Source organism: Ambystoma mexicanum, chromosome 4p, assembly GCF_040938575.1.
Source record: "Ambystoma mexicanum isolate Mex_15411 chromosome 4p, UKY_AmexF1_1, whole genome shotgun sequence".
NCBI classification, from domain to species: Eukaryota; Metazoa; Chordata; class Amphibia; order Caudata; family Ambystomatidae; genus Ambystoma; species Ambystoma mexicanum.
This window is the reverse complement of record NC_090927.1, coordinates 1,023,846,387-1,023,868,723: the sequence shown is the minus strand read 5'-3', so window position 1 is coordinate 1,023,868,723 and position 22,337 is coordinate 1,023,846,387. Positions and strand designations below refer to the sequence as shown.

Genomic DNA, 22,337 nt, shown 5'->3' with positions numbered 1-22,337 from the left:
GGTTCACACAGAGTTTGTTGATCAGCGTGACAAGATTGACTGTGACAAAAGCGGAGGAAAGGTCAAGGAGGATGAGGACAGAGGGAGAGCTGGAGTCGAGGTTAGAGAGCAGATCTTCACGGGAGTTCAGGAGAGCAGTTTCTGTGCCTCTGGCTGCTCTGAAGTCAGACTGATGGTCATGGAGGCAGCCTGCAGATTCAGTGTGGAGCATATGCTGGGAGATGGCGGCTAGCTTTTCCAGGAGTTTGCCCAGGAAAGGAGTGATAGAAATCAGGCGATAGTTTGCTGGACAGGTGGGATCGGCAGAAGGCCTTTTTAGCGTAGAGCAAGAGGGAGAGAAAGAGAGAAGTGAGGACAGGATGTCCAGAGTTTTAGTGGTGAAATGAGGCATATTTATTTCAAAAGATGAAGAATCTGTCGGAGGGTATCCATTAGAAAATAACATTGTATAAGTACAGTTTGTGTTCATGACACCTGGAATCAGGTTTACAAATGTTGTGGCCGTGAAAGTAATGCACTTATGAATATATCAAAAATTTGAACTGAAAGGGCTTTTCCCAAAAATAATGTACACTTCTTTGGTGTATCAACACCATTTTTCTACCAACCCTCCTCTTTGGAGAAAGCAGATGCTTAATGTCATGGGTTTGTCAAAGTTGGCCAAACTCTATTAAATCGAGACAAAAACTTAATTGAAACACAAAGAAAAAACCTAATACATTACCTGGGAGGGAGTGAAGCCAGACATGCGGAAAGCCGAAAACACAAGTGGTACCTCTGCCTTCAGTAACATCTCAACATAGTGAGAACTGCAAAAATATATTGGGTGGATGCCAGAATCTGCAGTATCACAGGAAAGATGCGCCTGTTTGAAAGGAAAACCAGTTATTAGAATTGCACTCTGTATAAACAAATATAGTTTGAATATCTCCTTTGTATGGGTCATATAGGATGAGGGTGTATGGCAATAAATAGATTTCCTTGTGTAGCTCGAGAAATATAGTATATGTTGCCGCATGGCTGGGCTAGATCCCAACAGTGGGTTTAGGATGGGACTTGTCTCTATAAACAGACTAATCAGGGGACCAAAATGGGAACTATTTGTGACTTTGGGTGGGATGGAGTAAAACAGAAGACCCATGAAACGATAGCAAACAATGTGGACAGAATATAATCACTGATACAACAAGCATTGGCAAAGCCAATCGTTTTAGCGTTTGTATAAGCATTAAATCGAAAGGCTTGCAAAAAGTCAGGGGAAGTGGGGTTCTGAGAGAAATATGGGTGTGAGGAGAGAAAAAGCAGATGAAGAGTGATGAAAAACGTGAACCTTGCTACAGAGATTTGCTTGCAATATACAGGCTTCATTCACAATATTACAGATCAAGCGCTGAGTACTGGTTATAAATATGAGAAAAGGAGTGAGTTCAACACCATTAGCACAGCTGAGTGGTGAATGTAAATTCAGCAAAGGTGAATGTGCGCAGGGATCTTTGTTCAGCATCTGTCATACCTTTGTTTTCATGCTGAAGTAAAATCAAAATACACATATAGAAAGAGTGTGAGCCAAAAAATAAAAAAAAGTTGGTACTTAAATTAACAAGTCATTTATTTGCATGCTTTCATGTCCTTCTGATCAATTCTTCAGGCAAAGATGGAATGAAGCTTTCGAAAAACAAGACAACTTAAACTTAAAATAATCTTTCTATTAACCTTGGCTAACAAAGTACAAACAAACTCAACTATATATATATATTGTGACAAGGTCAGTAACCAAGCTGGATATGAACCTCTTTCAGCCTATGGTGGGACGCCTACCAGGGAGGAGTCCAGAGCCATCCTATTCCACATGGCAATAGGCTGTACAGCGGTGTAACAGCAAAGCAAAAAAGGACGCCACAGCAGAGAGCCTTTGCGGTTGCCCGATATGCTGTGGACTGTTGCCAAGCACCAAAGAGAACCGCAGAGAGAAAGCTGAAAATGCCCCAGACCATCATTGACTAAAACCGTTTTTCAAAATACCCACAAAGACTGAATTTACCTTGGTGGAGACTAGGCCAGGCCCCTGCTAACGTGAACTGGAACACTATACCACATAAACTACCTTTGTTGTTCCGTGGCACCCCTGAATGAAGAAAAGGGGCAGGGCTTAAAACACTGCATGAAACATTTGTTGTATGCAACCCCTCCCGGGCAGGGAATACCATGCTAAATAAGCCAGAGCCAGATGACCAACCAAATGACAGCGAAGGGTTAAAAAAAGGACCTCGCCATGGAAAGAGGCTGTGGAAGATGTGCATTGTTCATCTGTGGTCAGAGAAGGAGGAGGTGGCAGACCAAGTGACGAGCAGAAGAAAGTAGGTTGGACAAAAGTGTGAAGGAGAATTGTAGAGCAGGCTAGGTATTGGTTGGTTAGTGCAAGTCATACTACCCTGTAAGTGTGCCTGTGAGACTAGGAGTGAGAATGTTTAGAGAGAGAATGGGGAGGGAATGTGAATTGGTTGCGAGAGTGAAAGGAGTGTGACTGGGGAAGAAGGTGGGGAAGAGTATTAGGGTGGAGGAGGAAGTAGCAGTATGGTGGACGGAGACGTAGTGTGGAAGAGTAGTAGTGTAGAACAGCGAGTAGTAATATGAAAGGGTGGGGGCCAAGGCATAGAAGGAATGAGAAGCATTGGGCGGGACAGAGAAGGAAAACTCAGGGAGTAGGACTGAAGTTGGGTGGAGTATGAAGTATGAGAGCAGTAAGAGGGGAGTATCAGACAGAGAGGGGGCGCACGCACAGGGGTATGATAGGAAAAAGACTGAGTCTGTAAGACACAACCTATAATCCCTTTTAATTAACTTAAAATATTAATTTTGTACGATCAGTCTAGGAAGTCCATGAGGGAGATTCAGGTATATAAGGCATTGGGCCTTTAAGTCGTCCTGTATAGCGAAGAAAGAACCCAGACAGTAGGCAGAAGCCTGCAGTGTTATACTAACCTGGGGAGTAGGGACGCGTGGGCTATGGAGGATTGGTATGTTTTAGAGAAGAGAGAGGGACGGCCCTAGAGCCCTGAGGAAACATTCAATAAAAACCCTTGAACAGTCTCAGAGACTCTGAGTATACCTGGAGTCATATGAGAGAATATATATAAATATATATTCAGTGGAAAAAACGTTCTTAAAGAGACGTTATGGTTAAGTTGCGCTACTAAAAACTGGCAAAATTCAGTGACTTTTCTTTGTTAAAGGGACGTTATGGTTAAGTTGCGCTAATAAAAACCTATGAAATTCAGTAAATAAAACGTTGTTAAAGGGATGTTATGGTTCCAAGTAAAACCCTTGAAATTCGCCAGTTATGGTAAGCTAAGCAACCATAACTCGCGCCACCACCGTACACTTATAAGACTAACACCCAGGACATCAAAGATGACATCACAAATGTAATTGATGACATCACAGATGACATCACATGCCAGGCTCCCTCTTTTTTCCTTTGCTGACATATCTAGGCCAGTAACAGTCAGGAACTAAAAATTCAAAAAGTACTATATTTGTAGACTTAAAATTCAAATATGTTCTTACAGTAATTCACCTGGGGTTCACTCACAGCATGTGAAACATATACATAGGGGAAAACACAGATTTGGAAAACAGCAATGCTTTCTATGTATGAAGATGATCAGTAAGGTTATCAACACTTTTGTATAGTTCTGCTTTTTTTTAAATTACTTTACTTTCCTCGATATGTCGTATTTGTATACATTGTATGCACACTACTTTCTTTAGGGTCCAGTCACATTATATGATAGTTATACATAGCGAAATAGTAGCTTTGAAGCAGAGCAATCATTTCTGTGTATAAAGTTAATCAGTTAGGGTATGAAGATTGGCTGGTAACACTGTTTACTTAATTTTCCCTGTATATGCTCATATTTGTAAGTTTTGTTTTCTATTTGTGTTTTGTTTTGAATAATGCAATTATGTATTAAGTGAGTTTTATTAGCTAGTTTTTAAATGTTGCACAGTAGGCAAAACTGTAATAAAAAGCATTTATCATTTTACTATTCAACATGGTAAGATTAATAATATTGCACATCCATCATGTATGTTGCACACATTGCCTATGTTTCTACATGAGTAGCTTAGTATACTGGAAAGAATCTGATAATAGAATGGTATTCATATTAATGCATTACTTAATGCACTACGTACCTTATGATATTTATTCCAATAATCCTTCACACTTTTTTTATCAACATTACTATAAGAATCCCTTGTACAGACTTTTCATGAAAAGTGAATGCACATGTGATGTCATCAGTGATGTCATCAATGACATTTGTGATGTCATCTTTGATGTCCTGGGTGTTACTCTTGGCAGTGCACAGTGGTGGCGCGAGTTATGGTTGCTTGGCTTACCATAACTGGCAAATTTCAAGGGCTTTTCGGCTTTACTTGGAACCATAACGTCCCTTTAACAAAGGTTTTTTTACTGAATTTCATAAGTTTTTAGTAGCGCAACTTATTCATAACGTCCCTTTAACAATGTTTTTTTCACTAAATTTCATAGCTTTTTATTAGTGCAGCTTAACCATAACGTCCCTTTAACAAAGATTTTTTCACTAAATTTTATAGGTTTTTAGTAGCGCAACTTATTCATAATGTCCCTCTAACAAAGTGTTTTTCACTGAATTTCGTAGGTTTTTAGTAGCACAACTTAACCATAACGTCCCTTTAACAAAGTTTTTTTCACTGAATTTCATAGCTTTTTATTAGTGCAGCTTAACTATAACGTCCCTTTAACATAGTTTTTTACACTGACTATAAATATATATAATGTAAATGTGATAAATGTTTACTAAGACTCCCTTACCTTACATTTATATAACATAGAATATACTAAACCCCCTATCCCGCTACTGATTTTGATGTCCACGGACCGTGCGCATGTCCACGGGCAGACACGGTCACCATCAGCACTATCCAAAAGCTCAGGGGATATTTTATATTATTGTATCATACAATAAAAACACCAAACATAGTCAAAAAGCACCACATAAGTATATTACATTTAATAATAAATAAGAAGTGGAAACTGTATATGTAAGACACCAACCATCCACTCAAGTAGCATTTCCAATATAATGGAAAATACCAAAACAAAATAAATATGCCTCCAACTGAATTACCTCACAGAAACTGCACAGTAAGAAGCAAGAGCATACTTACACAGCAGTAACAGCACATGTTTCTAAAAAAGTAGTAGGTACACTACACTAAAACTAATATTTATTTTCTTTCACACAGAAATGTCCAGTACTTTGGAATGGCTGGAAGAAAAATTCCCACGAGAGGAAATGAGTGAAGACAGTGATAATAATGGTAGACACAACATTTCTCTATATAAGCCAATTAATAACCATTACTTTATGTGTACTTAACACATTTTTTTTAACAGGCCAGACAACCAATAAAAATAATGTACCAAAAGAGATATTAGAAGATCCTCTGAAATTAATGGAACTAAAAATGGATTTGCTAATGCAACACTTCAATCAACTAAAAGGCTGTATTGTGGACCACATTAAAGAAAACATTAAATACCACTGCCCCACTTATACCTGTTCCCCCTCTCCATGTCCCAGCCAACTATCCCCAAACCCTCCCCACCAAAAAAACGGTACAATGAAACTTCCATCCATTTCTCCCCTCCCATATATCATATCCAAACCCCCAATTCCCCTATATTTGTTTCAGTTTCTGCTTCCCCCTCTCTTTCCTAATTTTACTACTGTTAAACAATAATACAATTTTAAGTGTGTTCTTAGTATATGCCCGCGTTTAAAAAAAAAAAAAAAAGGAAGTCAGGGTGTCCGGGGTGTCCTCAATTAACCAACAAGGGGGTGTCCTAAGAACACTATACCTATTTGTACTGTCAGTAATTAAAATGGAGGTGTCCTTAGAACACACAAGATGTCCACCTGTATGTAATTAACCAAAATGGGGGTGTCCTAAGGACAATATAGATGTTCGTACTGTCAGTAATTAAAATGAAGGTGTCCTTAGAACACACAAGATGTCCGCCTCTCACAATCACCCAAAATGGGGGTGTTCTTATAACACCCCCGCTGTTCGTAACGTCCGCAACCACAATGAATATATGTGTAGAACACATATCCTAGAACATATATCCCGTCCGCCTGTCCACAAACTTTTGATGCACATTTATTTTATTCAGGGACTTCAACATTGTTCGTAGAACACCCGTGCACATGCGCATCATACACTTGGGTCCTACGAACATCGCGCCTCTCTGCAACTGTCCGCCGCACGTGTGTTGCACTTTTAATTAGTTCGGGGACACGAACACTGTCCGTAGAACACCCGTGCGCATGCGCACCTCCGTCACTGCGCATGCGTGTGCTGCGGACAGCTGTCCCATTTGCGAACGTGTCTGCGACGTCATTATGTGACCGTACCCACGATGAGCGTGTGTCCTTATTTGCTGACACTGTCCGGGCCCCTGAACATTTAAAAACTGTTTTGAGCAATCCAAGGTATTTTACAGTAAAAGTTCACCATTGCACATGTCCCAGAAAATGTCCTTGCCGATCTACATACTTTTTGGAACTTTTTGAGCCCATTCTTGGTGTTCGAAGTGTTCGGGGATAGCGCAGGTGTCCGCAAAGCATGCCCCAGCACCCCTATAAAAGGCCACACCCCAGAGCTGATCCTCATTCTGCTTTTGGATTTCCAAGATTTACAACAGGACAATTGTGCAGGTTGCTGTTCTTGGTTCCTCGTTCCTAGTTCCTGGTTATTAACCTTCCAGATGGCATTCCAAATTGCTTCTGCTGCCACTGCCTCGGCATCAGCAACCCCACACCCTTCACCACCACCACGTCCCCAAGGGCCTGCAGAGGGGAACAAGCGTGAGGATGCAGATGAAGAGGATGAGCCCTTCTACTAGCACTCATCAGGAGTCTTGGGTGTGGTGATTATTTACCACCGTTGATGGAAAGTCAAAAGCTCAAGCGAACAAGGTGATCTGCACTCAGTGCCACATGGTGCTGAGTCGTGGCAAGGCTGGTTCGTATAGCTTTGGTACTACATCAATGAAGCGACACCTAAAGTCATTCCACGGTGGGGCTATTCATAAGGTTGCACCTTGCAATAAACGTAGTAGGTTGAGTTCCTCTGCAGCATCCTCCGTTTCCACTCCTGTCACCACAAAACACACTCCTGTGGGACAGTGCATCCCTCCAGCTGCCTCACAGGCCATTCATGATGCTGTTGACCCTTACCTTTCGAGGGTCACAATATTGTGCATGTACTGCGACGCAGTACTCTGCAGGGGGGAGAACCTTCGGACTGCTTTCGAGACTGCGGTCAAGGAGCATCAGAAGGTCTGCGACCTACCTGAATAAGGCCCGCCCTACATCTTCCTCTCTCCACCTGCCCTTTCTTATCCCCGTGGTTGGTGTCCCTTCCTTACCCTCCTTTCCTTGTGTGTCGTGTTTAAAAAAAAACAAAAAATATAAAACAACAAAAAAAAAACAAAGGCTCTTTTCAGAGCCACCTTTCACAGTTTAAAAACAGAAGTGACAAATAAATAGTGCAGGGCTCGGTGCATTTTTTTAGAAGTCCACGGACATCTAAAAACTGTGCAGTGCTGCTCTGACACAACCATTGCACTTTTCTCTGGGAGGAAGTGGTGGCTCTGAAAAGAACCTTTTTGTGGTGTTTTTTTGTGTTTCAAAAACTTCAAATGGTCAACACCTACTGCAAAATGGATTGCTGCAATTCCAAAAAAAGGTTGCAATGCATTTTGTATATTTCGCAGAAAAATCTGATTGCCAGCATAAGTAAGATGTACTCTATCTCTGCGAAAAATGTGTGTGCTACAAATCACAATATTTTCATTCTGAAAAGAGGACATACCAACATCTCTCAAAAAGGCACAAACAGCCTTGTTAACATTGCGCCTTGCTTTCTCCGTTTGTGGACCAAATGAAAAAGAACGCAGCCACATTTGTCTCTGCGCAATACTGGCAAAAATGACTCTGGAGTTTGGATACATGTCCATGACTTTCCCAAGTCCTTCTTTCATTGCAAATTGCAAAGAGATTCCAGACACATGTCCTAAACTGTTCCCTCCACAATGAATAATAATAATGTCTGGATGAAGCTGTGTCACCAAAGAAGCACAGAGAGGTACCAAATCCACCTACTTCATTCCACGCACTCCATGCCAGTGCACTTCCACATGAGAGAATCCAAGATGTGCAGCCACTCCACAGCGATCTGCATGCACCTCCAACCAATTTATCCACGAATCTCCCAAAATCCAAACAATCTTCTTTCTGAAACACACAGCCATAGCTATCTGCTCTTGTCTCAGGAAAAACACCTACTGACAAGTTCTCTCCTTACACAACACAACCAGTAAATCTTATTGACCAATCCTTTCTCTGCTCAATCTCATTTGCATGCCTCTTAACCCCAAAATCCCTGTATGTAATACACGCTGCCCGTGAACAACCACACTGTCCACGGACAAATCGAAACATCTGAGCATGGGGAATGAAAATTTAAATACTGCGCACCATTTCCCCTTTGAGGTTGGCTCTGAAAAGAGCCTTTTTTATTTTTTTTGTAGATGCTTCAGAAACACCTTTTATTTTGTATGTTTTTTTTAATTTTCCTCCAAAAATCTTCACATTAGCTTCTCCAAAGCAACCCTTATGTTCCAAAACAGCATGGCATTTCCCATAAAAAATAAAGAAATGCCATCATCTTTAAAATAAACAACATTATCAGAATCAATGTTCTCATTATTACAAAAGAACATACCAGCTCTAACCATGAAAGTAAATATGCCTCTTGATTGCACATCTAGCAATATTTTGCTGAGGACAAAAAACACAACTATTGTCCCATACTGCTCTAGGTAACAAAGCAGAAAAAATAACCTTGGCATTTGGAAGGACTTTCAAGTTTTGCAGATTTTGCAACAAAGTAGGGGCACTGACATAGCCCAAAAGCACAGAACCACAGTGTAGGACAACCACATGTGGACTATGAAACCTAGCCATATCCTGACAAACTATTAGAATTGCCAGCAAATTCAAATCAGGCACAGTGCTCCACACCACATCCACACCTTTTGTGTCAAAATGGTTAGCCACATTTCTAGATTTAGCATACTGCTCCAAACCATTCACAAACATATATCCAAACACCAGCACCCTGACTTTCTGCACCTCCGCCCACGGGCGTAGGACATGGGTGGGAAAGGGGGGACAAATCCCCCCCACAATTGTAAGTGGGGGGATGTAATGCCATTTATCCCCCCCAGAATATGTTTGGTGTGTCCTGCAGGGATCTGTTTTTGAAGTGGGGGGAAGGGCTGCAGCCCTCTCCTCCCCTGACTACCAAAGCATGGGGGCAATAGCCTGGGGGCAGATGGGTGATCATCTGCCCCCAGGGAAGGGGGCAAACAAAATATATTTCTTTTTTTAAATGTAGTTTTGGGTGGAGGTAGGTGCGGTGGGTCCACTAACCACAAGGGATTTTTGCAAGGGGGTGGCCCTCTACCCCCCACCCTAAGTGGATGGGGGCACCTTATGTAGCCCTCCCTGGGGGCAGATTTCTGCCCCTAGGAAGGGGTACATGAGATGCCCCCATCCATTTGGGGTGGGGGGAGAAGCCACTGCAAATATTGGCAGAGCCACCCTGCCCAAGCCTGGGGCAGTATGTTTTGACCCCCCTGGGGGCAAATGGCCACATACATGTGCCCATCTGCCCCTAGGGAAGGAGCAAAACAAAAATATATATTATAACTTGTTTTGGGTGGGGGGAGGCTCGGGGGCCCACTAGACCACCAGGGTTCTTTGTGTTTCAAAGGGGGTGGGGAGGGTGGCCCTCTCCCCCCCACCCTAGGTGGATGAGGGGGCACCTTATGTAGCCCTCCCTTGGGGCAGATTTCTGCCCCTAGGAAGGGGTACATGAGATGCCCCCCATCCATTTGGGGTGGGGGGAGAGGCCACTGTAAATTTTGGCAAAACCAACCCCCCAAGATTGGGGCAGTGCGTTTTGCCCCCCCGGGGGCAAATGGCCACACACATGTGCTCATCTGCCCCCAGAAAAGGGGCACAACTAAAATAAAACAAATTATAACTTGTTTTGGGTGGGTGTGGGGGGCCACTGAACCACCATGGATGTTATTAGTGGAAAGGGGGTGGCCCTCTCCCCCACCACCCCAAATGGATGGGGGGGCATCTCATGTAGCCCTCCCTGGGGGCAGATTGCTAGATTGGGGTTATCAGTGGGTTAGCCTTTTCCCTTTGCGCCCAGGTAGGTGCACCCACACATATGAGGTACCGTTTTCATCGGTACACCTGTGGGAACGCGGGGAGGTAGGACATCTGTTTTTGGCGGTGTGTTTCAGTGGGTGGGCAGAGGGAAATGTGTCTGAAATTTGGTGGAAAAAAACACAATTTTCAGACATTTCACTCTGGACACCCACGGAAATACACCGCCAACAACATATGTCCCACCATCCTGCGTTCCCACAGGTGTCCCAACGAAAACGGTACCTCACATTGTGGGTGCACCTACCTGGGCGCAAAGGGAAAAGGCTAACCCACTAGTAACCCCAAGCCTTTCGGCAGAGCATATTTTGCTCATGTGGACAACATACAGATTTGGGCCTAAGGTGTCGAAGCCACCAAGGAAAACAGGGAACCTCATGCATCTCCGAAAAGAGGACGCCTTTGGGAATCCACAGAGGTCTGACTTACGCGAATCGCCCCAGAATTTATTACCACAATCCCCGGCAAAGTTTGAAATGTTACGACTGCCTACATTTGGGGGAAAAAGGGGCCACATTTGGCCGAGATATCTTATGTAACAAAAAAGTTACAAGGATTGAATGGCGACATACCAAAATCACCAAAAAAGGCCTTGGCAGAAATACCCATGGCAGTTAAGGTGTTAAGACGGTAAAGCCCCAGAAGATCATTTGTAAGGTAGCTCAGTGAGTTAATGCTCCGAATACAGATTGTGCACAGGAATATGTAACACCTGTGTTCAGCACCTGGCTTAATCTTCCGGTGGGCTAATATGCGGAGTGAATGCATTCAGCTTCCGATGCAACACATCATTTTACAGGTCAATTGGTTCAGAAAAAGTGGTGGAAAACACTATTAATGTTGCTTTTTCTAATTGGCCGGATTTTCGTGCATTTTCTGGGAGGAATTCGGGAGCCGAGTGAACACACCAGGACCCCCTGTATTTGTTACACATTACCAGTGTTGGTCGTGGTGGCAGCGTAAGAGATTAGGTGGTACGGTTAGAAACATTACTTTTAAGACGACTGACGCTCTAGTGTCTCATACTGGAAGCAGCTGTCTAGATGTTTCACGTTCACCAGCAACGACCGCGACTGATCACGTGACCTTTGATAAGGAAGGAAGAGATTCAAGCAAGTGCGTCGCTACTGCTTTTACCGGCGCTCCCTAAGTCCGCTTCTAGGGATCTAGCTTTGCATACTCATTGACTACAATTATCCTTTTGCTCTAACTTCCTCTACTATCCCTTACTCCTTTCACAGATTTCCTCTTTGGCCTATTCTTTGCTCCGAGACTCCCACTCCTTCAGTATTTCCTTTGAGAGAAGTCCCGCTATCGACAGTGAGTGTTGCCTTTGTCACCCTCTATTACTTCCTTCACCTGTTTTCCAACAAGCAGTTATCACGTGGATATTCCTTCTGTTATTTTCAGCACCGCTGTACTGGAAACTATTCTCTGGCTCTCCCGAGTTGCAGAGATCTTACACACAGTTTAGTTGGCTTTATTCAGAAGTTATAGTAAGTTGCTCCCCCTGTATTCTCCTCTACCCTATACTACATAAATCCCCTGTCCGTTGCACTTACCTGTTCTGTCTCTCCTTTGTAGAAAGAACGCTCTTCCCCCTTGCGTACCAACTCTTCTAAGGAACCGCATCCACATCCAACCGACCTGTCTGGAGCCTTGCTGCTATCCAGGTTTTTTTCCCAAGGAGGGTTTCCCTGGGGTTGTGCCTTCCTCCTTCCTGCCGTTAACTCACGGGGAGGGGAGGGCAGGATTCTCACGGGAGGTCTTTCAAACTCTTGCTGGCTGTCTTCATTGGGAACCGCTGTTTGTTCAGGTTAGTGAGAAAGATGTATCCACGCGATTTATTGTAAATACTGTCGATTAAACAGATAACAGTATTTCCTGCTCCACCAGACAAATGCGGCCTTACTGCCAGCATGGATTCTCATGCTGGAAATAAGGAAAGGGATTCCTCTGGGAACTCCCTGGAAATTAAACCTTGTAAAAGCAGGCGGAGTCCAGAGGAAGCCATTGTCAATTCCGCCAGCAATCGCTAATTGCGCGAGGTATTTACACTCTTCCAGAGTGGAAAAGCAATGTGATTTCACCTGCCTTTTAAACTAAAATCTTCCATTTTGTGGCGGAAAAGTAGAAACTTGCGCCAATGGAAGTAGTCCACTCCACGCAGTTTACTATGCGCCTTGATGCTTGTGGGTTTTGAGTGATGCTACACATTTAATAAATAAATAAATACATTTAACATGACCCCAGATAAATGGCAATTCGTGATCAGAATGAGTGAGCATGGCATGTCGCTGGTAAGAGGGTGTCCTGTGCTTCTTGAGTGCGTTGGCAAATGCCCTTAATTGCCATCTCACATTAAACAGGTGCTTAAACCCATCAATGTGGATTGTGCAATAATAAGTCGACAGAGGTTTTTCAAATGGCCAATTTAGCTCTTTGGGTGACATTGTCAAAGTGGGAGAATGTTGCCCAGAATGTGCCACTTTCTCTGCGGAGTGAATTGTGCCCACCTCGAGAAAGAAGTGTGAAAAACCCACAAGGGCTCTGTGCCCTGCTCTTTCTGTGTGTGTCTTCCCCACAGGGCGACAGATGCCGACTCAGACATGGGTAAGTCTCAGGTGGCAAGCCTGTACCCTGGTTGATGTGGCAAAGGATTCCAGACTTCCGAGGCTGATCACATTAGTAGCATTGAGTTACATACCACCTGACAGGTATGTGTGATAAAGTTACAAAGCAGTGCTGTTAGGGGGCTAAAGCAGGAGGCAATGTCTGCCAACCCTCAAAGGGTAGGTACGACCAAAAGTAATAGGCCCCTCCCCCATCATGGCTGTAAGGGCCAGGCTCCAAACCAGGGCAAGAATGCCCTCCAATCATCCATGCCCACGAGTAGGGTACCCCTCATGCTCCAGGAACCCTGCTGAGCAACCTCTGTGCTTTCCAGGTAATACTAACATTATTTAAAGCCAGAAGTCTAAAAGGTAATCACTTAATTGTAGCTGGAAATTAGCTCCTGGTGTGATCAAAATGTCTTAACCAAGTGTGACATCATCCCCTTCATTTATAAGCAATATGTGTGTTCTTGCGTTTCTTCATGCACTGAATTACTGTTAGAAACAAAGGCAAGAGTTGTGTCTCTTGTGTAGGCATTAGGAAGGCAGTTGCCAGCCTCTGGCATGATATGCCCATGTTCTTCCAATATTGGCTAGCTGTTGCTCTCTTATGGCCAGGTAGAACCATTATGGCAGTGACTGGCAAATGCCTTTCCCCGGCAGACATTAAAGCAGAAATAAGAGGCCAATTCAAGACACAGAACAAATAGAAGTTAAGACAGACTGCAGCTGCCATTGCTGTGTTAGGGAGAATATGTTGAGAGTTCAAGCAAGGAGGTATGTATTAAGCAAGCAAGCAGTGAGACAAGGGAGAGGCAAAGAAAGGCCAGAGGGGCTCTTTGAATAGTGTAACAGGGCAGAGGACCCATGCTCTGCCGTCCTAGTAACATATGAGAGAATCAAATCGATCAGGCTTTGCAGCAAATCTTAAACGAGAAAGGAACAGAGTCCAGCTCTGCATTCAGAATAACAAAGGCAAAGAAAGGCTAGGCTCTAAAGCCAGCATGAGATGGAATACGAGGGACCAGACTCATCGTGAGAGGCTGGCCCGGCCCTGACAGGGGCCCTAGAGCGGCAGCCCACATAGCAGGCTGCCCCTCTGGCCACCCCACTGGTCCACATACACCCCACCTACTAGGCATCCCCCGGGTCCGACGCATCTGGCCGTGGACCTGGGGAGTGCTTTTAAGGGGGTGGGCTTGCAATTGCTCATCTCCTTGTTTGCTGTACTCCCTAACCCCCAAAGGACAGTCAAAGCAGCAACATCACACACCTGGTCCCTCTACTCCAATAACAGGGCTTACTCAGAGGTACAAGCAAGATTTCCTCTTTCTTTGAAACCCCCATCCTTCCATTCCAAGAGACACACACGTCTCCTTGCCCCACACAAAAAAAGTAGCAACCTGCAGTTGGTAGAAAAGCTGCAACTCCTTTATTTGGCAGGAATCCACTTACAGGTGATCTGCCTCTTAACGAGCTGGCGTCTTAGCTGTGGCCCACTGGAAGTAATTGTTATTTCCTCTCCCTTACCATGAGCTCATAGTCAGATGACAAATCCAGTAATACAACATAGAAAGACATGGGCCCTCATTACGATACCGGCGCTAAACCATGGCGCTATTAGCACCATGGTTGGTGCCGGTATCGTAACGTGTCCGCCATGGTGAAATGGGGAAATCCGCCCCATTCCAAGGTTGGAGGGGCGGTATTTCCCCATTTCCCCATGGCCCTTCCCCATTCCCATTTTTGCCCCATAGGGCATAATGGGAATGGCGAAGGCGCTAAGTACGGTACCGCAAATTGCGGTACCATACTTACCGCGAAGGTCCCTTTGCGGGTCCCTACTTAAGGTCGGGTCCCGCAAAGGGACCTCGTAATTAGGCGCTAAGTGGTTAACGGCGCCGCAGCCTTTGATGGCGCCGTTAACCACTTAGCACCTGGGTCGTAATGAGGTCCATGTTCTTTGCTGCTGCATCCTTTAATTTTCTTCTGTTTTCTTTTTAATTTTCTTCTGTTTTATTTTCTTTTCTCTTGTTTTATACAGTGTTGATATTTGTAATTTAATACGTACTGCTGTTTTAATTTTAATTTTGGGAAAAGTCAATAAATAAATAAAAAATTAAAGTCCCCAAGGTGTCCCCTCTTCCCCCCACATTTTATGTGTCTCCTACGCCCCTGCCTCTGCCATCTTCACTACACACAGTCCCTCTCAATACGAAGCAGAACCTCAACACATGATTGGCTAATCCTCAAAATACATTCCCACTTCATGCTCGGAAACCTCGGATATGGCATGTCCTGTATGCGAACAACCGGGCTGTCCGCGGAGCGCGTAAGTAACACTGGGGCAGCTCTTCTACCCTTTCCACTACACTCTCTGCACCACTTCCTCATTGGCTACTGTTAAGCAGTCACACAATCATCCACCAATCACATCCAAGAACTCTACATCTAACTCTGTCATCACAGATCAGCACTTTAGGTGTACTATTGATCACTCTCAGTACAATTCGGCTGTGACTGCAAAGGACCTACAGCAACAACTACTATAAAACTCCCCAACATTTCTTCTAGCAGAATCATGCATATCCACATGCATGAACACAGAATACAAGTATGAATATTTCCTACACAGTACATGTACACCTCTTCTACTAATGCAATACATCCCGAAAGCATAGCTCAGCGGCAAAGTGCGCGCCGTGTCAGCAAACGACACGAAGCAACACAAATTCGAGCCACGGTTCCGCGCTTAGAAACCTCTGGATGTTTAAGTACGTTATAAATACACAACTAAGTCAAAATAATTACGCAACTAAAAAACAAACAATTCCTGTATCAGCGCCTTGATGCTTGCGGGCTGCGTAAGCGCTTTAAAAATGTAAAATAAAATAAATAAAAATATGAACAGAGTAACTGCCACTTACCCTGTATAAACGTAAAATGAAATTACTGTCATTTCTACCATCTACTATGATGAAGTGTCAATTGCAAACCTTTCAGCTCTCCAAATTTTTGTTTACACACACATCTATCTAAAAAAATATTGTTCCATACTATAAGATGGGAAAAATAACAGTATAATTATAAAAAAAAGACTGTCCATTGTATTATAAAATTACACGCAGCCAGGATGGGTACATACATCTTCATTCAAGCACACACACAGACAATATCATTAGAAAGGCTCCCAGACCAAACAACACCATTGCCTCTATATGAATTCTTTCTGCTTTATTTCCCATACCGTCACAAAGCCATACATTGAATGCTTTTATGTACAATCTCTGCCATTTACCCTGTAAAAATAGCAAAAAATGCATATGATTATTTCTTCTATCGCTTAACATCCATTAACATAACATAAAAAAACAAGTGTGCTCTATACGTTTACTATTATACACATACTAAAACATATTCAACTAAAAGATTCTAAATAAAATATACAGGATGCACATAGGCAAAGCAAAGTGCAAAACAATGTGTACATTAACAAAAGTGCTATAAACACACAAATTCACTAACTTCTTTCTTTTACAATTTCAGTGAAGACCACTCTCCTGAAAAGCAGCAGCGTCTGAAGTACGAACAAGGACTTAGAAGAAACCTACTCTTTCCATACAAAAAAGTAAGTACAAAACTAACATAATGTTCTAACTGTTACTCAAACACACTAGCATTTTAGTATTGTAGAAGAAACAAATATATTAACCCTTTACCATTAGATGTAGCATTAGTGCTTCCTCTTACGAGTTGCATATTTTATATTGTCAACTGAAGTCCAGTATAGTAACACACAAATACAAGAATAGCCTTCCCAACTTGAAGTAGCTGCCCATTGCACAATCACACACCTCCACAATCATACTTACCATCATACTCAGACACTCATGCACAAAGTACGCATACAATGTACAACAGCCCAACCCACACTTTCTTTTTTTCTCCAACAGACCCCAAAGAATGCCTGCCAAAAAGCAACTCCGTAGAAAGCAACGCAGAAGTAGAGCAAATCAAAATAAAAGTGTCTAAAATAAGCATCCATCTCTAGCCGATTTTGTACAAAAAGTTCAGCTAATACAGTCATTAAGCGAAATAAAACAAGCTTCCAGTACAGAAACATTCCCTCCTCTATCAAAATGTAAAACCAAACAGAAAGTGATTAACAAGACTTCAGCTGGGGGGGCGTGGCTAGAAGGCCATGTGAGCAGACGTGCTGTTGGAGGAGCTCCTGGAGATTAGTTTATGAACATATATGGAGCAGTAGCTGAAAAGCTGGAGCCCATACAACCTAAGGAACACCAGATAGGGGCGAGCGACGTTCCTGGGGACGAAGATTTGTGGAAACAAAATGGCGGTCGCTCTGGACAAAGAAGTAGAAACATACACACCAGCAGCGGCACCCCTTGTGCATACGACCGTGGGGCAGGCTAGGTGAGGCGAACATATACCTTTTGGTGTTTCACTGATGCGCACACTTGCTCCTGTTGGCCCCGATTGCTGTGAACGAGTCCCGGAGACCGTGCGATGCGGATGGGCAGCCGGCGCTAGGACTGCGCACGGGCTATAGCAGGTGAAGCGGACCTCGCGGCCCGAACAGAAGAAGCACCCCATACCTCCTGGGGCTGGTGAGGGCGAGCTGCAGACTACGGTCCTGTGCAGACCGCTGTGAGCCGGGGACTGCAGCAATACTATTGTAGCGCCCACCCACAAGCTTTCCAGCCCGTAAACTTGGATGTTCGATGGTGGCCCGGAGGCTGAGAGGCGCATGGGTTGCGCCGCATACTGTAGCAGTCCCCGGATCTGCTAATTGATGCTGGGCTGGCATGTAAGGCATAGATTGAACAGTCAGACCCCGCGGCCCGAATGGTAGAGTGGCCCTAGCACCCCACAGTGCGAGAAGGCGGGCGGAGTGCCTGACCTTGTGATTGTGAGCGCGAGGCTGAGAAGGGGAACATCAGCTGAGGAGCGCTGAACGTATATGAAGGCAAGCCGACATGTGACAACGGGAAGGAAGTAGGAAGAGAGCGGACCAGCAAGCTTTTGTAGACGGTCCCTGGGGGTCCAGTAAGGTGGCCTGATGAAACTGTGAACTACTGGCGCTCCCTCACTCAAGCTTCTCTGGCGGCACCACAATAAATTGCACAGTCCACCATTCCATGGTAGAGGTGAGAGCACAATGGCTAGCTGATGAGCCCATAAAGCGGTAGGCCCAGAATGAGGAAGGATGCTGCAGGGGCTATAGGCATGGACTGACTCTCGAAGCCAAGCACCTCAAACAGCAGCAGATAACCAGCGCATTTGAATCAGGGGAATGTGTGTAATGAGAGGAACACATAAGAATCAACTGTGATGAGCTGGCGGACTTGTTGAGCCCGCAGCCAGTGTGGCAAACTGAGCCTGGCCCGGCTGGCCCGCGGTATGAGCGCGCGTTAGCAAGATCGGAGTGAAGCTGCATTGTTCCGTAGGAGGGCACAATCCACTCCAGTAGCTACACATTGGCTCCCAGACACCCCTTGCGCGGCTCGTCCGGGCCCAGGGTCAAGAGCAGTTTCATCTTGCTAGGGCTGGCGAGAGGGGAGGCTTGCCCACAATTTCTTGGCACAACGCCATGTCCAGCAGACCACTAAGAACGAAGAGTAAGCAGCCCACGCTGGAAGAGTACGCCAGAACACCGCCGGGACATGAAGGAACCAGGAGCAAGGAGAAAATCCCTGCTGGGAGCGCAGTCACCATGGGCACCAACCAGGAGGTCTTGGCGGCTATTGCAGATCTGAAAGTAGCCTCGGAGACCAAACTGGGTCTGGCTATGACTGAATTGAAAGCAGCACTGCAGCTGAAAGTTGGGGCAGTGCAGGAGGAAGTGAACCTTCTCCGACAAGATGTCAGGTCATTGGCAGAACGCACAGAGAACCTGGAAAAAAAAGGTGGGCCTGAACACAGCGGACTGTGCAATGCATAAAGCAAACTTTCACGCCCTACTACAACGCATGGGTAATCTAGAATGCAGGGCGGAGGAGGCGGAGGGACGTGCCCGTAGGAATAACATTTGCATTGTTGGTTTGCCAGAGGGAGCCGAGGGATCCAACCCTACAGAGTTTGTTGAATCCATGCTGCTGCAGGAGATAACCAGAGGAGTTTTATCGCAGGGGTTTGCGGTGGAAAGAGCGCATAGGGCTCTAATGCCACATACTCGGCTTATACAACAGGAGTTATCACTTGGGTAGCACCTCACGTACCATTCCAATTGCTTCAGTCCACGGGAGACCCAGAGGGCAGACTGATCGTTGTGAGGGGGATTTTGGAAAATCGGGAAATGAGTATTGTAAACTTATATGCCCCCAACCAGGACACAGCGGCCTACTTTCGGACCCTGTATGGCAAGATCAGCCCCCTACTGGATGGTGGGATCCTATGGGGAGGAGACTTTAATTGTGTATTGAATCCTAAACTGGACAGATCAGACAATAAGCTAGACAAGCCCACCCCGGCGGCAAAGGTGCTAATGGCCCTCCTGAGAGACTTCGATCTTGTGGATGTCTGGAGGCAATTGCACCCAGCAGATAGGCAATACTCACATTATGCGGCACCACATGATCTGTAAACGAGACTGTACTACGTGTTCATCGCTGCCGATCTGGTAAACTGGATGAGAGGTGCGGAATATAAGGCCAGGGTACTCTCAGACCACTCCCCTCTGGTCCTGGAGTAGCAACACCAACCCTTTAACGTGTGAATTCCCACGTGGAATCTCAGAGCCGAGGCCCTGCAGGATTCAGGATTCCGAAAGGATTTAAGGGAAGAGATCATAGAGTACTTTGAGATTAACACTGGCAGTGTTAGATCGATGGGAACGGTGTGGGAGGCATTCAAAGTGGTGGTGCGGGGGGTGGCTATGTCAAAATCCAGAGGGCTCCTGGGGGGCATAGAATGGGAGCTGCGGTAAACGGAGGAAGAGTTGGAAGAAATTATGCGCATGGGAAGGAACATCTAGGGAGGATGGGGTCAAGAGGAGACAGCTTCAACAAGCTAGTTGTGAACAGTGGGACTGGCTATGTAAATTAAGCTATAAGAAATACGTGGAGAAGCAGCATTCGGGGGGAGACAAACCTGGAAGGTTGCTGGCCTGGCTATATAAAAGCGAGGCACCAAGGCCCGTGATCAGGGAAATCAGAGGGGAGGGAGGTCGGATCCTGGACACCCAGGAGGGAGTGAATGACGAGTTCCTTAGATGCTACAAATGGCTTTATGAGGACACAATAAAAGACATGGGCCTGCCTACCTTAGATGACTTAGAACGGGCAGCCTGGACGCCCCAATCACAATAGAAGAGCTTGAGTTAGTGATTCGACATCTGCCCACTTGTAAGGCTCCGGGGTCAGACGGGCTCCCGAGCTAATTCTACAAAACCTACAAACAGGAGCTGCTACCCCCGTTACTGGCTATGTTTAATGACTCATATGAGCAGGGCAGACTGCCACAGTCCTTACGTGAGGCAGTGATTATTCCGCTCTTAAAGCCGGACAAGCCGAGCACATACTGTGGGTCATACAGACCCCTGTTGATGCTCAACCAAGACAGCAAAATCCTTATGGCAGTGCTGGCAAACAGCCTTAAGCGTGTCATCAGCAAAATGGTACACCCTGACCAAACAGGCTACATCCCTGGTAGGAATATAACTGATAACCATAGGAGACTCCATCACATTATCGATCAGACAGAGGGAGACCCAGGTGAGCTAGCGATCACCTCACTTGACGCGGTCAAGGCGGTTGACTCAGTGAGATGGCCCTGGCTGTTGGTGACTTTAAAGGCCTTTGTAATTGGTCCAGGGTATCTTAGGTGGGTTAATATGGTATACAGCTCTCCAATAGCTAGGGCTAAAACGGGTGCCACGATCTCAGACAAATGGCAACTTAGCAGGGGCACCAGACAGGGCTGTCCCTGGTCACCCATGTTGTATATATTAGCGTTAGAGCCATTGGCTGTCTGTCTCAGACAACAATATGGAGAAATTGGGATACGCACCGCAGGCGGTCCGCATCTCATTTCATTATATGCTGACGATATACTCTTGTACCTGCGCTTCCCAGAAGAGAATACACAATACATCCTGGAGGTAATGGAAAGATATGCCGCCCTCTCTGGCATAGCGGTAAACCCCAAGAAATCTAGCATGTTTCCCCTAGGTAGATATAGATTTGTCCCGCCAGGAGGCTTGCCGGTATTGCCAATACCCTGGCGAACCAAATCGTTCAGATATCTTGGAATTGACATATACCATACGACAGGAGAAGAACATAAACACAACACGGTGAAGGCAGTTGAAGGTATCAAAAATAGCATGGGTTTCTGGTTCAGACTCCCCCTGGCCATGATGGGAAGAGCGGCTCTAATCAAGATGGTAGTTCTGCCCAGACTGTTACACTTTTTCGTAAACATCCCGCATGTGATCCCCAGGCGTTTCTTCGCTGGTCTCCACAGCTAGTGCATGTGCTTCATATGTCATAACTCCAAGAACAGGGTGGCTCTTTGGAAACTACAAAATTGTTGTGACAGGGGGGGGGAAATAAACCTGCCGAACCTTGAGTTTTACTATCTAGCGGGACAACTGTAAAATGTGGCCAGATGGCTGTCGGGGGAAGAAACAGCGGAAACTAGGCTGTTGTGCATGGAACCGGCTCTCTATTTCCTTAGAGAAGTGGTGTGGCTAGGTTAAGGTGCTAGAGATGGTGCGGCTGTTGGTGCTTGGCTGGGAGGTTTGGCATAGAGCATGGCGGTTGGTGGGATTCCCGGCTCCGTTTTCCATGTAGGTGCCGTTGGCGGCGCTATGCAGAGAGGACCCCCAATTTATACAAGGGGTCCGTAGATACTGGAAACCCATGGGCCTGGCCACTTTGTGAGACATATGGCAGGATGGAGTGGCGTTAGAATTCCAGACACTGATGGAGGACACCGGGGTGCATGTAGGGCAACATATAACCCATTCCAGAATTGTTAAGCGGGGGCGAGAAAAATGGCCGGCGGTGGTGCTCGCGGAACAACCGGATGCCACTATAGAGATGCTATATGACGTCTCGGAGGGTGGGCACGAGATATCCCGCATATACCAGCTACTGGGGTCCAACGTGGGGAAGGAATTGTCCCTATTGAGACAGCTCTGGGAGGAGGAGGTGGGGGAGCCTATGTCGGTTGGGCTATGGGATAGAGCCCAGTGATATCATAAGAAAGTGTCCCGAAACGCGAGGTTCCAGCAGATACAATTATATGTCACACATAGGGCATATCTGACCCCCAGTAAGATTGCTAGGTTTGGGGGCCAGATGATTCAGAGATGCCCCAGGTGCAGGGAGGAGGAAGCTGG

The 22,337-nt window shown here is 45.4% G+C and overlaps 1 protein-coding gene across 3 annotated transcripts in view; it reads right to left on the bottom strand.

Moving 5' to 3' along the window:
- The window catches only part of TBC1D32 (TBC1 domain family member 32), a 2,506,374-nt gene that overhangs the window by 239,381 nt on the left and 2,244,656 nt on the right, over window positions 1-22,337 (bottom strand). For all 3 annotated transcript variants that reach the window (XM_069606604.1, XM_069606605.1, XM_069606606.1), the window contains one exon: window positions 725-865. In XM_069606604.1, coding sequence (XP_069462705.1) covers window positions 725-865 — 141 coding nt within the window. The remainder of the gene's footprint in view (window positions 1-724; window positions 866-22,337) is intronic.